Source organism: Myxine glutinosa, chromosome 8 (genome assembly GCF_964187855.1).
Source record: "Myxine glutinosa chromosome 8, kmMyxGlut1.1, whole genome shotgun sequence".
NCBI lineage: Eukaryota > Metazoa > Chordata > Myxini > Myxiniformes > Myxinidae > Myxine > Myxine glutinosa.
The window spans coordinates 88,217,834-88,233,511 of NC_136268.1; the positions used below are offsets into that span (position 1 = coordinate 88,217,834).

General features: G+C 48.1%; 1 protein-coding gene across 1 annotated transcript in view; it reads left to right on the forward strand.

The window, feature by feature from the left end:
• Nucleotides 1-5,371: 5,371 nt before the first annotated feature.
• Nucleotides 5,372-15,678, forward strand: part of LOC137417218 (protein transport protein Sec24A-like) — an 87,754-nt gene continuing 77,447 nt past the window's right edge. Inside the window, exons 1-2 of the mRNA XM_078783467.1 lie at nucleotides 5,372-6,678; nucleotides 6,811-6,913. Of these exons, the coding sequence (XP_078639593.1) occupies nucleotides 6,539-6,678; nucleotides 6,811-6,913 (243 nt within the window). The 5' untranslated portion in view covers nucleotides 5,372-6,538. The remainder of the gene's footprint in view (nucleotides 6,679-6,810; nucleotides 6,914-15,678) is intronic.

Consider the following 15,678-nt stretch of genomic DNA (forward strand, 5'->3'; position numbering starts at 1 on the left):
TATCAACGCAGAGTACTTTATTTTGTTTTGTTTTGTTGATTTTCCGAATTTCTGTAATAATCTCAAAAGATTTTAATTTTATTAACAGCATGTGCTATTTCACACAAAGTAAATACATTTTTCCTGCATCTTCTTCTATATATATAAAGTAGAGTTGGCCTCTGTGTCTGTATCCTGATCTATCTATGATCTCTAAGATCTCGAGAACCCGTGGACGGATTTGCGAGCGGAAAGTACTGTTCGACTCGGGATGGTCCCAGGAATGTCACGGAGACATAAACATTAAAAAAATTTCGGGTTTTAAAATTAGCGTATTATTAGCACTAGCAGAAGAGAGAGGGATTCGAAGGGAGGGAGCGCAGCGCTTCTAGCGCTTCTGACTACAGCACACCTTAAAATTAAAAAAACTTCGGGTTTTAAAATTAGTGTGTTACGCGTAATTAGCGCTAGCAGAAGAGGGAGGGAATCTAAGGGAGGGAGCGCAGTGCTCCCTCCAGCGCTTCTGTTAGCGTAATTAGCGTATTTCGGAACGTTAATTTTTCAACTTCATTATTCGGAATCAGTACGTCCGAGAGAACCTTCGTAACGTTAATTTTTCAACTTCATCCGATTGACATGGGACCAACGGCATGTGACAAAGAGTGAAACATACAGGCTACATTTATTTGACGACAATGAGTTCCGACTTCCGACCTCGGTGGGATGACAGGCTGAGTCAACCCCCCTGGTGTGAAGGGGGAGGAGGAGGGGAGGGGGAAGAGAAGGGGAGGGGAACGAGGGGGAAGGGGATGGGAGGGGGGAGGGGGTGGGGGAAGGGGGAGGGGGAGGGGGAAGGGGGAGGGGGAGGGGGGGGGGGGGGGAGGGGGAGGGGGGGGGGAGGGGGACGGGGGGGGGAGGGGGGGGAGGGGAGGGGGAGGGGAGGGGCCCTTCTTCTTCCCCTGGGCACCCCCGCACCCTTCCCTCCCCCCTTCCCCTCCCCCCCTCCCCCCCTTCCCCCTCCCCCCCCATTCCCCTCCCCTCCTCTTCCCCCTCCCCTCCTCCTCCCCCGCTTCCCCCTCCCCCCTCCCCCCGTTCCCCTCCCCTCCTCTTCCCCCTCCCCTCCTCCTCCCACTCCCGTGCAAAGCCGGGTACCTCTGCTAGTATTATAATAGAGCAAACGTATATGGTTATGTATGTCGCTGTGTTTACATGCGACGAAAACATCTTCTTCTTCTTCTTCAAAATATACCACCACCCTCTTAATTAACCCTCTTAATTGCGTTAAGACTGCTGAGACCCCTCAGACCTTTGATGACCCTTTAATTCCCCCAAGACCCTTCAGACCACCAAGACCCAAAATACCCTGAAGACCCCCAAAGACCCGAAAGACCCAAAACACCCCAAAGACCCAAAATACCTTTCATGGCCCTGAGGCTCAAAAAGACCCTGACTACCCGAAGACCCAAAATACTCCGAAGACCCAAAATACTCCGAAGACCCAAAACACCCCGAAGACCCAAAGACCCTTAAAGACCAAGAAGAACCAAAAGACCCTGAAGACCCAAAAGACACCGAAGACCCTTAAGACACCGAAGACCCTTAAGACCCAAAAGACCCTGAAGACCCAAAACACCTCAGACACAAAATATCCTTAAAGGCCCAGAGGATCCAAAAGACCCAAAAGACCCTGAAGACCCAAATGGTCCTGAATACCCAAAACACCATGAAGACCCAAAGACACCGAAATGGTCAAAGATGCCTACCTCTCTGAAACTACATGTGGTGAGGCGCGCGGAGTGCACTGAGTCACACTAGTAATTGAAATAAGACGCATAATTTGAAATACTTTGATTAATTGATTGAATATTTAATTTTTGTAATGTTATATATTGTTACGGATCTCAAACGTCGGCCTTTTCCCCTTACCAAAGGGGGTTAATCCCCTTGTCTGTTACTGACCGACGTGATCTTGAAGTTACCCCGTTCCTTCTGGTCGGTATTAGGTAGGGTTGCTGGTCAATTTGGTCCTGTTACCTAATTACCAACACCGACCGTGAAGCAAGGAGATAACCTCCCACCCGAGCCGCAGCGTTAGTGGATACGCCGAGCGAAGCGAGCCGCGACTCGGGCCGTTAACAATGACAACCCGATTCTGAGCGGTTTCTAACCGTGCCACGTGTACCCAATGAGAGAAAAGACGAACGCGATCGGACAAGAGGAAACCAGAAAATAGGAAGAACAAAGATGGGTTTATTAATTATTCACAAGAAGGAGAAGAGGAAACGAAAGGAATATACAAGATAGGAAAAGGAAGAAGCAGCACACAGGGCAGTCTTAAAACGGTCTTATCCTTAATACCCCAGACAAACGTACACACACACGGGGATTGTAGATGGTGGATGGTCAGGTAGAGGGTCCGGCGATGGGGTCCAGGCTCCGGTCCAGCGAGCGAAACCCGGCAGGCAGCTCCGCGTATAGTTGAATGCGACCGGACAGTTATATAGCGGGGGGAAGCTGGTGTCCTGCGTATGTAATATGTGCACACTTGTGCCAAACGCCCTCTCTCTCCCCAATGTCCTCTTTAACAAGCGCGCCCTTCTTCTTCAGTCCTTCTCCAAGCCACCCTTCCAACACGTCCTCTTTAACAAATGCCGGCGCATGAGTCTGCTGATAAATGTGCTCGCTGGCAGGTCCCCCGCGCAGTCCAGTGGTATGCGCACCAATCCTTCTCCGCGTAAGTCCTGTTACAACGCGCGCGCCTCCAATAAGTCCTGTGAAAGGGCTTTGCGCTCGCTTATATATCTCCCCCAAGCGATCACTCCGCCAGCCCAAAGCCACGCCTGTCGGCGATGTCACTTCAGCCCTGGTTGCCTGGTGAGGGCTTACCGGCTCCACCTTTGACGGCTGGATGACGTGGCCACACCTTCTTCCTGGTGTTCCGCCCCCTTTCTCGGGCCTCACCGCGTGGCTTATGGCGGCGTTTGGACGTAAGCCCAGCGAGGCTGCGAATGCTGCTGGCAGAGGCGCGTAACAATTTGGGAGGGGCCATGGGCAGACTGGAGGGCGCGTAATGGCGTCGCTTTGAGAGGGAGGTTGCAAACTGAACGGAATGGGGCCTACTTCTTATTTGATTGACACAACGCAGATTCAACTATTGGAAACACGGCCTTATCTAAAACACATACTAATGAAATAACTGGAATCCTATGGTGGCCTACGTGTTGCTTGTGGACTAACTAGGGATGCTACCTTTAACCTTTAATGATGTTGAATTTATTTACACAAGTGAGGGTTCTCAAAACCGCAACAATATTATACTATTTTTAAGTCAGTGTAGGCTATTTAATACAAATATTCAGATATTTTGAATGTAATTATTGACATTCATATATTGACCGAAGCATTTCAACCTTTTAAATGAATTTCTTCTGTTTTTATTGATTCACCAATGCAAATAGATAATTGATTTCTTTTTCTGTCTGTATAATGTACACTACTTACAATAAGTTAGGGATATTGTGGGAGTGAGTTTTTTTTTTTTATAGGGGTTAGGGTTAGGGTGTTGAAATCAAGAATGCTGTGTTTTTTCACACTCATTAATAACCATAGAATTAGGACCAACAACTTTTTTCAACATAATTAATACACAAAATCAACCACACCGAAGAACCTGCCAATAATATCCCTAACTTATTGTGAGTAGTGTATTTGTTACTATGTGAAATTATTTATATTGTAAACTTGACATTATTAGTCCTTGGACTACAGTCATGTACATTTTTTTTTTTCTATTTTTTCTTTTATTCAAATGACCTCTTGCATTCAAATTCCTTCTATATCTTTGTACCAAATGACCAGCAGACTGGCTTGGGCTGTGGTAATGGGAATTATGAACAGATACTTCAATACTACCACGAGGACATGAACTGGGTCTGTTAAAGTAACATAAGTAAGATAAGGTCTTAAGTTACGGGCAGGGGTAACATAGAAGGCAGAGGTTGGTAGAGAAGGGTGTTCGACCAGATGGAATCGTTTATAACAACCTGGTCTGCACTGTTGCGTTGCGGCCCAAGTTCCAGTATACGATGAACAATATCGTGGCAGTGGTGGAAAAGTAGATTATTAAATGCCCATGACAAAACAGCTGTATTTTATCTTTTTTAAATGATGCACAAGACATGGGGTTTGATGTTGGCAAGTAAAGGCAGTATTAAAATAGGAAATAGCGTAATGACAGCAATAGTGGGATGGTGGGTATATAAGGATGAGTAAACCAATGCATAGGCGAATGATAAGAATTAGGAAGTTCCCAAACATGTATACAGTGCACAGGGAATCAGAGAATGAATAACTAAAGAATGAGAGGAGGGGAAAGGAATTTTTGTTTTTTACTTTATAAAAAAAACAAAAAAAAACCTTCATTGTTAACTAGAACGGCACTTGGTAGAGAGCATACCTCCACCATTGAGTGATATGGCCAAACAGGCGAATAATCACTTAAAAAATTCTACTAGCTAGATCCGGACCTGGATCTTCACCAAAATTGAATCGATTCTTCCTTGTTACACACACAACCTGTCCAACAAGTTTCGTCCAAATCCATCCATAACTTTTTGAGATATCCTGCTATGTATCGTATCGTTTTTGTCCCTATCTCCCAATGGTGAAGAATCACTTAAAAAATTCTAGTAGCCGGATCCGAATCCGGATATTCACCAAAATCAAATGATTTCGTCATTGTCACATACGCTACATCTCTGCCAAATTTAGTCCGAATTCGTCCACAACTTTTTGAGATATTTTGTTCACAAATGGATAGACAAACAAACAGACAGGGGTGAAAACATAACCTCCATCCATCTTGGGTGGCGGAGGTAAAAACAAACAAAACAAAAACATGTTACAACAGGGTGACTCAAAATAGACGGATCGGGATACTAAGCCATGGAATAGCCGATCAGTAGCTTGCAGAAACCAAAATTTCTGTTTTATATATATTTTTTCTGTAGCAATGTGTAACTTGTCACTTCACATGTACTACGAGAACGGCACTCGGTAGAGCGCATACCTCCACCAGGCTGAACAGTTTATGTTTTGTATCCCCTCCGCCAGGCTGAACAGGCTGAACAGTTACTTCCGCCAGGCTGAACAGTTATGATAGACCGGATCTGGATCCAGACCTGAACCAAAATTGAATCGGCTTGTTCTTGTCACCTACCAAATTCATCCTCCAAGTTTTATTATAACCCATCTCCAACATTTTGAAATATCATGCTATATATCGTTTTTGGTCCTATTTCTCAATTATGAAGAATCACTTAAATACATTTTTAACTGGAACGGCACTCTTCCACGTCACGACGTCGACCAATATGCCTCTGACCTCATTATTACATCATTATAATACTTGTACCAAGTTTTAATTTAAATCCCTTCAGCTGTTCACAAGTTATTATATTTTTACCTGACACGATCTCTGACGTTTGGCCTTTGACCTCGGAACTCCAAATATAATCAGTTAATCATTGCATCATTATACATATCCTGTACCAAGTTTTAATTGGATCAGTTCAGCCATTCTCAAGTTATAGACCTATAACATACTTTGACCTCTTGGCCCCAAATTCTAATCAGTTGATCTTTACATCATTATGAATGATACATACCCTCTACCAAGTTTGAATTAGATCACTTCAGCCATTCTCAAGTTATAGACATAATTACAGACTTTGACCTTTGACATTTGACCTCATGACCCCTGAATCTAATCAGTTCATCGTTGCATCATTCTACATAATTGTACCAAATTAGGTCAGAATCGCATCACTGAATCTAAACAAGTTATTGCGGTAACATGATTTTTACCTAACATGACCTCTGACCTTTGGCTTTTGACCTCATGACCCTAAAGTCTAATCAGTTCATCTTTACCTCATTTTACATACCTGCACCAAGTTTGACTAAAATCCCTTCAGCCATTCTCAAGTTATCACCTTAATGAAAACCTATCACGGACATTATTAGTCCAATTATGGATTATTAACCTATCACGGATAATTATGGAGGCAATTTTGTCGATGGAGGCATAAAAACTGGTATCGGGATCCTGAGCTTCACCAAAAACATCAGTACTTTTGTTTATCTGATTTATTCATTCTTGTCACACACTTAACCTTTCCATAAAGTTTCGTCTGAATCTGTCCATAACCTTTTGAGATATCCTGCTCACTGATAATACGGGCAGCCAAATAGGGGTGAAAGCATATGTAGATAGGACATAGGTCCTTTCGTGGCAGAGGTAAATGGTGTACAGTATTTATTTTGTACTATACCAGAGTTTTTGTGTCATTTAGGACAAGGTGTGAAGTTGTGCATGATGTATGTATGGTATCAAATTGTAAAACTGCTAAAGCATAAACATGCCCAAGTTACTGTGAATACTGTGTTGTTGATTTGAGGCAAAAGTTGTCTTTCTTTTGCACTTGTGAAAGTTTTCACATTTGTTCTGCACTGCACCATCTTCCAGCCATCCTTTGACTCGAACCAACTTGCAAGCTCTATGATGGGTTTGGGGATGCAGCAGGAAAAATTTCAACCAGTCGATCTTCTACAAGAGCGGAATATTCTCCCAATGACACAGCTGCCACCCCTTAAGCCAAACCTTCACCCAGAGCTTCAGAAAAGAAATTGCAGGCCAGAGTAAGTTTTTGGTTTTCCTTGTTCAATTTTTTTTTTCTTGTTTTATATTGTACATCAGTATGTTGGATCTACTTAAATATTCTGTCATAATGCATTAAGAAATAGCTTGTCTTGTCTTTTGCTTGCTCGTAGCATCTTCTGCTGCACATTGACGAATGTGCCACAAACACAGGCACTGCTACACAAAGCAAGGCTTCCACTGGGTCTCCTACTCCACCCATTCAAAGATGTCAAGGTGAGCATAGGTAGTACCTGCCACACATCCACCCTGTTTAGGTACCCTTTATCAGTTAAATTGATTTTAAGTTGTAGCCTTCCGGATAACATAAACATTTAAAAAGGCATTCTGACTTTGTTGCAGTCTGAAAAACACAAACGCCCACTTCCTAATGCATTGTCAGCTGCTACGCTGCTAACCACAACCTGAGTCAGCCTACTTAGGCTCTGGAAGCCTTTTATTGACAAGATTGTCAGCCCACTTCCTCGGAGAGCGTGTGTATGTGCAACGACGTCCGGTGGAGCGACATCAGAAGTGATGCGGCAAAACATAGTTCACCCTCTGCCTGCTGTTGGGAAGCAGCTTCAAAATGGGAAGCAGCTTCACCAGCCCACAGTGGGGAGCCTTACTCCATAGCACTTCGGATGAAGGCTCTGTACACTAATGAGCTGTGTGTTGCTCAGAATGGACTTGCCACTGTGGAGATTACCGAGGTGTCGGCCAACCTCAAAGTCCAGTTTGGAGAAATGGTCCACCCAATACAGGTTATGATGGATAATGAGGCCGAGGAGCTCCAGGGATTGCACATCTTCTAGGGCTTGGCCAAATAATTAAACAGGGTGAGAGGGAAGCCTGGTGTTGGCTTAGTGGTCAGGGTGCCGGCTTGGGATCCTAGGATCCTGGGTTCGAATCCCGGTCGATCACTGAATTAACACCAGGGGGGTTGACTCAGCCTGTCATCCTTCCGAGGTCGGCAAATTGAGTACCAGCTTGCTGGGATGAATGATCCCGGTGTGTACCCCGGTTTAGAATAGGTGCACCGTATCCCTGCGCATCGTAAGAGCGTGACCAAGGGTTGGCGTCAGGAAGGGCATCCGGCCATAAAAACATTGCCTCAAACAGGGAACCATGATTGTCATGGGGCCCGCAAGGCTAACCCCCGCTCTAGCGGGGAAAATGGCCTTAAAACGATCATTCATTCATTCATTCAGAGGGGAAGTTCAACAATCACTCCTTATTAAAAGACAAAGTGAGTTTGTAATTTTCTCATGGGTTAAAACATCTTCCAGGTTGCTGAACAACAACTTTTTAATTTCCAGATCTCTAAATGGATGCTGTGGCAGCCTGCCTTTCAGAAGTCTAATCGACTGTTTGGTGCAGTGTGGTTGTCAACGTAATGTAATGTAATGTAATGTAATGTCAACAACATAATGTACTGTTACGTGTTTGCCGGCCGGGTCATGAGTGGCTTCTTGGACCCACTTTCTGACCTGTAACCCTGAAGCAAATGAGCTGCAGATAACTTGTGGCATGACTGGTTGATAAACAACCACGGACGCCATCTAAGGCAATCAATTTAGGTAGAGTCCTTGCGTCCACTTCCCGCATTACCTTCCTGGCAAATTAATCCCCCCAGATGGGGGATACCTGCTCTCGATGCCCCACTACTATAAATCAAGAAAGGCCAAGAGAAACCGCAAGTGTGACGTCAGCTTGTCTCTGACCATAGCGAAACAGCTGGGAAAAACTCCCATCCACTACTTACATACTCTGTCTAACCAATAGAGAAAGAGATGATCAGGGAGATTGGAAACAATTGGTCATGTTAAGCAAAAGCATGTATTTACAAGCAAACAGTCATGTACAAAACAAAAGCAGTGTCACAAACAAAGAACCTTACTCTTAAACACACAACCCCATTAGCCATTCATCCTACCACAAAACTACAGATACAAGCACCTCAATCATTCCGGGAATCAAGATAAGCAAGGGGGATGGGCACATAAAGCGAAGTCGGTGGGCGTATGGTGTCGACGCTGGCTCACCTCGCATACAACGGACAAGGTATAATGTGCGGGTAATTGAGAGGTGCAGATGGGAGGTGCGGTGTATGTGGTAGTGTTTAATGCGAGCTCTGAAAATAACTTGTGGATTCAGTTGATGCTCCACAACAGTGTGAGTCAATGAGGCATGTGCGCTGAAAGATGCAATAATATAAGATGCGGGTGTAAATGACGTGCAAGAAGAGAAGTCAGTTCTGAGGAGATTTGGTGAGAGGTGGTCACCACGCCAGGAACCCCGCAGATCCATTCTCGTTCCGCTTGGTACTTCTCAACATTGCGTTCCCTTGGCCACTGGCCTGGACTCATGCTCTCTGGACTCAACTCACTCAAAGAGGGCTCTCTGTCATCTCTTGCTCAGGACCAACTCGTTCTTCTGATTTCTCCCAGAACTAACTCGTTCTTGTTTTCAGATCGAACTCTCCTCTTGCTCAGTACTATCTCGAAGTCGAATCGAACTGCAACTGGAACTTGACTCTCCCAGAGCTGAAAACTGGCAAGGAACTGTGCTTCCAGGGATCTTATTGGCTTCACCTCTGTCGCCAATCATGTCCGCTTTTCAGCATCCCGCCATGTTGATTGGCTGATGCCCTGCAATCTAGCTATCGTGATTCGACCCCAAAGTGCAATGGGTAGAGCTGCTGGTTTAGGGCAGGGTGAGCGGAAGGGTCATACAGTGCTCTCGCAGACAGAGATGAGTCGCCTGTGTGAATGCCCACCCGCTGTGATTGGACTTGCTGTTTAGACGATCGAAGCACTGGACATGCCTCTTAGACGGCTGAAGCACTGGTGAAATGGAGTTACGTGGGGCAAGTGTCTTGAGAATGTGGTTTGAGGATGGAATTTGAGAATGAGGGACGGTATGTCGTTTGAGAATGGGTGTTTGACAATGAGGTTCGAGTATGGAGTTAGAGAATGAGTACGGTGACAATGGGGATCATTATAACTACATTCTCAACGCATCATTCCCTTCCACTGATACAAGGAGAGAGGTTATCTAACTAAACAAAATACTACGGATATATCTAAACTCCAGCCTTTCTTTGTGTTGGATGTAACTCGCCGGGGTCTTCTAAAACCGCAACAGTACAGTGGATTGTCCAGGGAAGTGGAGAGGTCATTGATGTAGACAAAGAATATAGTTGGTCCTAAAACGCTGCATTGCAGAAAACCAGCATCAACAGAAATATCACAAGATTATACCATGAAGAGTGACACGTTTCTGCTCATGGAGAAAATTTGGTAGCCATTGAAGGAGGTCCCCCTGAATATCATTGTCAGCCAGCTTATAAAGTAGAGTAGCGTGCCAACCATTACCGGTTGCTCGAGATATGTCCAGAAATATTGTGCTGATTTCTTATTTGAGATTTGGAGCATCCATCCGTTGTTCAGTTCAAATAAGCATGACACTTTCTTGTTGAATAGCCTTCATGAAAGTGAAACTGATGAAGTTATTAGGGTTTGAGAAGAAGGTAATGCCTGAAGTCTGCAGCCATTACAGATTCCATAACATTGTTTATGATGGGGGAGAAGAGTGACTGGTCTGTAGTTGAGTGTATCAGACTTGGAACCCTGCTTGTGAATTGGGGTGACATTGCAGACTTCTACGGTTAAGGCTGGTCACCATCTGAGAAACCAGTAAAGAGAAGATGGTGCTGAATCATTGCTCCTGAGGATTTGATGCACGAATCCTGTTGGGTCCAGCTGCAGTCCTCATAAATCTTAACATCTGATGCTTCTCATCCTTGATGGAGAGAACACAACATGATGCCGGGAAAGTGTGGGACCTGGCCTACTGTCAGGTAGGATTGGTAGGTAGGGATTGCAATCTTGGCCTTTCCTTACCTTGCTCAAGTGGAGACTTTACTTTTTTAGGAAACCTTGCCTTACTTTCTAGGTGCATTACTTGTCTTTTAGGGGACTTTACCTTACTTCTTTATTTGTTTTTGTTTTATTTTATTTTATTTTTCCTTTTTGGAGTCACCCTGATATGTTTTGTTGTGAAAAATCAACCAGATCCACAACTCGTCCATAGATAGGTTTAATTTCAATTAGATCGTAACATCATCCTGTAAAATACACCATGCAACATATATGTCAGGATCAAGGCATCATATGAGAAAGATTGGATATATCAGTCAATGCAAGCAAGTCTAGGATATAAGTGGGTACGTACCATTCAATTCTACATGTCATTGTATAAAGTCGCAGGAGTGGCCTCGAGTCGCGGACGTCCCGAGGTCTTATAGACACCGCCCAGTGGTTTAAGTGAGCGTCACACCTGGGTTCAACTTACATTTTCACCACATTCTCCCCGCCGTTAAAACCATGCTGCCACTAGGCAGGAAGCGAGCGCGCGTCAGCATTAATGGGTAGAGGAAGTCATTATATTATTATCAGGGTGTCAAAGAAATATCCCTATTGATTCTTGTCTTTGCGCCATTGTGTTAGGTTTCGCACACTGTCAAAGCGTCTTTAGGGCTTCCTGGAAAGCGCTATACGAAACGAATCCATTACCAGTAGTACAGGTCAGTCGGTCCACCCGTAGAGGTCAGTGTGGCGAATTACCCCACCAGCACAGGTTCGGAAACTACCGGGTACGACGTCCCCAAATCCGGAGTCCCCTGCTTCGGAGTAGCCGCTGGAGGCAGGTGTCGGAGGGGCACCTCAGTGCCCTCACCGCTTCAGGCAGGGGTGTATCAGGCGAAGGGAGGGACGGCAGATGTTCTCGAGGCGCACTCATAGCCTGGTTAGCAAACATGTCCGATACTGGCAGACGATGAGCCTGAGAGTCACGATAGTCTAGTCTCACAGGCCTATGTGCTGGATAAGGTGTACCTTTGCGATATGCAACTCATTACATAAGGTGTACCTTGTCGAAGAGCGAATGTCCATTCGTCGCAATGCAACGCATTTCAGGCAGATGTGTCGATGTGGAAGATGTGTAAATCAGTAAGCCTCTTTACAGTAAGCTGTAACAGTAAGTAAGATTACATGACAGGAGGCCATTATAGTAAGTCCATTACAGTAAGTCTGTACCTGCCTTGGCTCCCAAGGGTACATGGTCGATCCACATTAGATCCATGTCATGGAATTGCCGAGGGAGAGAACCGACGAGAGCCATAACGAGAGTTACGCGATACCCCGGAGTCCCCCTGTTTTGAAATCACGAGACTCGAGCGCTCTCTGACGGCAGCGCGTACGAATTACAAGCTCCGGCAAATAGTTTCAAGCAAAACGTTTGCCACGAGTGCCCTCCGTAGGCTGCCCGAACGACCGGCATGGCTGATTACGACGCCGCACAAAACGACCGGAACGCGCCTCCCCAGCGGAGCGTGCAGAACCTCCGCGATGCATACGGCAATCCCGTCCTGCAGTACAGCGCTCGGAGGATCGGGGAAGACCGGCTTTACCGGCTGCCGAGAGAACGTCCCGGATGGACGACAAAAACGACCGAAACGCGCCTCTCCAGCGAAGCGCGCAGAACCTCCGGGATGCATATGGCAATCCTGTCCTGCTGTACAGCGCACGGAGGATCGGAGAAGATCGGCTATACCGGCTACCGAGAGGATGCCCCGGATGGAAGGATTGTCCCATTCAAAGCGAATTGAATTGTCCCATTCACAAACCGAGAGAGAGTCCCGGCTGGTGGTTTAATGGGCGTGATATGGGCGACAAACCATCCACGGAGGTCCGACCGATCCATCCATTCAACGCCGGACCGCGGATGGATCGACCATCCACGGACGCAAAGACTCAGAGACCCAAAGACAGCCATCGCCCCGGATGGACTGTCCATCCATGCTAGATGTCCCGGATGGATTGACCATCCACGGATGTCCGAACAATCCATCCATTCAACGCCTTCATTGAATGGCTCGGATCGACCATCCATGGACTCAAAGACTCACTCAAAGACACAAAGACATCCATGGACGTCATCCTGGGTCCCCACAAAGGGGCGAGGTGGGAGGCGTTATGCCGGACGGCATCCGGGCGAGCAACAATAACCTCCAGGGATCCCACCCCCCCCCCCCCCCCACCGAGGTTGCAGCAGCGCGCTGCATACCGAAGTCAGACGACCTTCACAGTCTGGGTCAGTCTGAGCCACAGTCAGTCTGGGGCGGAGGGAAAATGGAATCAGACGAGGCGTCTCGCAGTCTCGAAATGTGCGTGGATACGAGCCAAGAGCTCTGTCCGATAAACAACAAGCCCAGAGTCAAGGGCGAGCAGGCAGTACGGTGCCCCCGTTACTTGCGCAGGTGACAAGGGAGTCGGGCGCGACGCTCAATGTCACCATTTCACGAGGTCACCGTGTACTCCCTAAACGGCGCGGGCGCGCGACCTTGAGGTAGCGCCGCGTTACGTAGTTTACGTCGTTTACGTAAAGGACATTTGGTACGTAGTTTACCAAGGTACATGGAAATGTAAACGAATCCCCGATGAGATCGCGCGAAGCACGCAATTACGTTAATGACGCTGTAAAGCAAACGCGTGATTTAGTCGATGACGTCATCAATTGGTTCGGGCGCGTGCGGGCGGGTTTGACGGCGAGTTCCAGCTGAGCGGTATCCCCAGACGGAGTAAAGTAGCACTCCGAAATCTAAAGTCTCGCGTCCATAGTGGCAGCAGCATTCGAGCGGGCTCGAGATCGGTATACGGAATACGAACCCGGCCGACGAGCGAAAAGTATTATCTAGGGCGCACCGCGTACGAGGGAAACCGAAAGTTGAGCTCGGCCCGTTGAACCAGTGCGGCTTCGCCGAGTCGAGAGGGTGAGCCCGCCGAGTCGAGGGGTGAGCACGCCGAGTCGAGAGGGCGAGCATGCTTGGCAGCGATAGACTGCACGACCTGAAGTAGCGTCTCGTTTGTTTTGCTGTCGGGTCAAAGGATCGAATACATATCACGCCCTGAAGTAGCATCTCGTTTGTTAGCTTTCGGGTCAGAGGATCGAATACATATCACGCCCTGAAGTAGCGTCTCGTTTGTTAGCTTTCGGGTCAATGGATCGAATACATATCACGCCCTGAAGTAGCGTCTCGTTTGTTTAGCTTTCGGGTCAAAGGATCGGAAGTAGCGTCTCGTTTGTTCGGCTTTCGGGCCGCGTTTTGTCCGGAGTTTTAGACATAGGTAGCCATATATAATACACATGGTATACGATCATCTATATACATCTATCATAAGCATAGGCCCGAGTGTCGTGAAAGGCTATGAAGGTCCCGCTCGACGTCCTTAGAAACTCATCCGTGCTGCGACGAGTCCTCGCATGGTGCCAAGCGAGCCTCCATTGAGGCGATTCCGGGCAGCGGAGTTCGCCGGCCTCGTTGAGTAGCCACATGTAGGTGGGATTTCGACGGCCGCGATCAGAATCGCCGGCCTCGCAGAGTGGTGCCCGCGAAGGGCGCAGGGCCCGAGCAGCCGGAGTGAGCCGGCCGCGTGAGGCACGGCGTGATTCCGACGAGCAGTGCGCGATTCGCGCGGAGGAGGTGGTTCCACCGAGAAGCGAGTGGTCAGGGTGAGCCGGCCGTGTGAGGCACGGCGTGATTCCGACGAGCAGTGCGCGATTCGCGCGGAGGAGGTGGTTCCACCGAGAAGCGAGTGGTCAGGGTGAGCCGGCCGTGTGAGGCACGGCGTGATTCCGACGAGCAGTGCGCGATTCGCGCGGAGGAGGTGGTTCCACCGAGAAGCGAGTGGTCAGGGTGAGCCGGCCGTGTGAGGCACGGCGTGATTCCGACGAGCAGTGCGCGATTCGCGCGGAGGAGGCGGTTCTACCGAGAAGCGAGTGGTCAGGGTGAGCCGGCCGTGTGAGGCACGGCGTGATCCCGACGAGCAGTGCGCGAACCGCGCGGAGGAGGCGATTCCACCGAGAAGCGAGTGGTCAGGGTGAGCCGGCCGTGTGAGGCACAGCGTGATCCCGACGAGCAGTGCGCGATTCGCGCGGAGCAGGTGGTTCCACCGAGCAGCGAGTGGTCGGAGTGTGCCGGCCCCCGCGGAGGAGGCGATTCCACCGAGTGGTCGGAGTGTGGAGGCATGGCCGACATGGGAGTCGTGATCACTCGCGTGGGAATCTCATCTCGGGCCGAGGCACGCAAATCTAGGATGATTCTCTCGGACGGAGCCGTTAGCGTTTCGAGCAACCGAGGCTTGACTCGTATCTGCGGCGCCAAGCGGGTCCGTCGTTCCGACGGGGTTGCGGCCCAGGACATTTCCCAGTGGCCTCCTTCAGCAGGCGCCTTGTCGGAGTCTGTCATGCCTGCTCCGGCGTTCGGGCCTCAGGAGAGCAGTTTGCGTTTTGTCGACGCGGTCCCGCAAAAGGCTTGCGAGGTCCCATCGCATCCGGTCCTTTTGAGGCAGACCGGCGGCGAGAGTAGTCGGAGCTCCGTAGCTGGAGCTAGCTCGACGGGTCCTCCGCCGGTCATCCTTCTCCGAGGTGGGCCTCGCAGGAGCGCAGAGAATGTCGGGAACGCTCGTCTGTGATCTGCGTTCATCCGGCCATCGCAAGACTCGTGTCCCGCCCTTTCCGAAGATCATAATTGAAATTAAGTGTTGTGAAAAATCAACCAGATCCACAACTCGTCCATAGATAGGTTTAATTTCAATTAGATCGTAACATCATCCTGTAAAATACACCATGCAACATATATGTCAGGATCAAGGCATCATATGAGAAAGATTGGATATATCAGTCAATGCAAGCAAGTCTAGGATATAAGTGGGTACGTACCATTCAATTCTACATGTCATTGTATAAAGTCGCAGGAGTGGCCTCGAGTCGCGGACGTCCCGAGGTCTTATAGACACCGCCCAGTGGTTTAAGTGAGCGTCACACCTGGGTTCAACTTACATTTTCACCACATGTTTCATTATACTTAGTTCAACCACTGTTTATGGAATTGTTTCCCACTCGCCACCCCACCTCCCCCCCCCCCCCCCCCCGCCCCG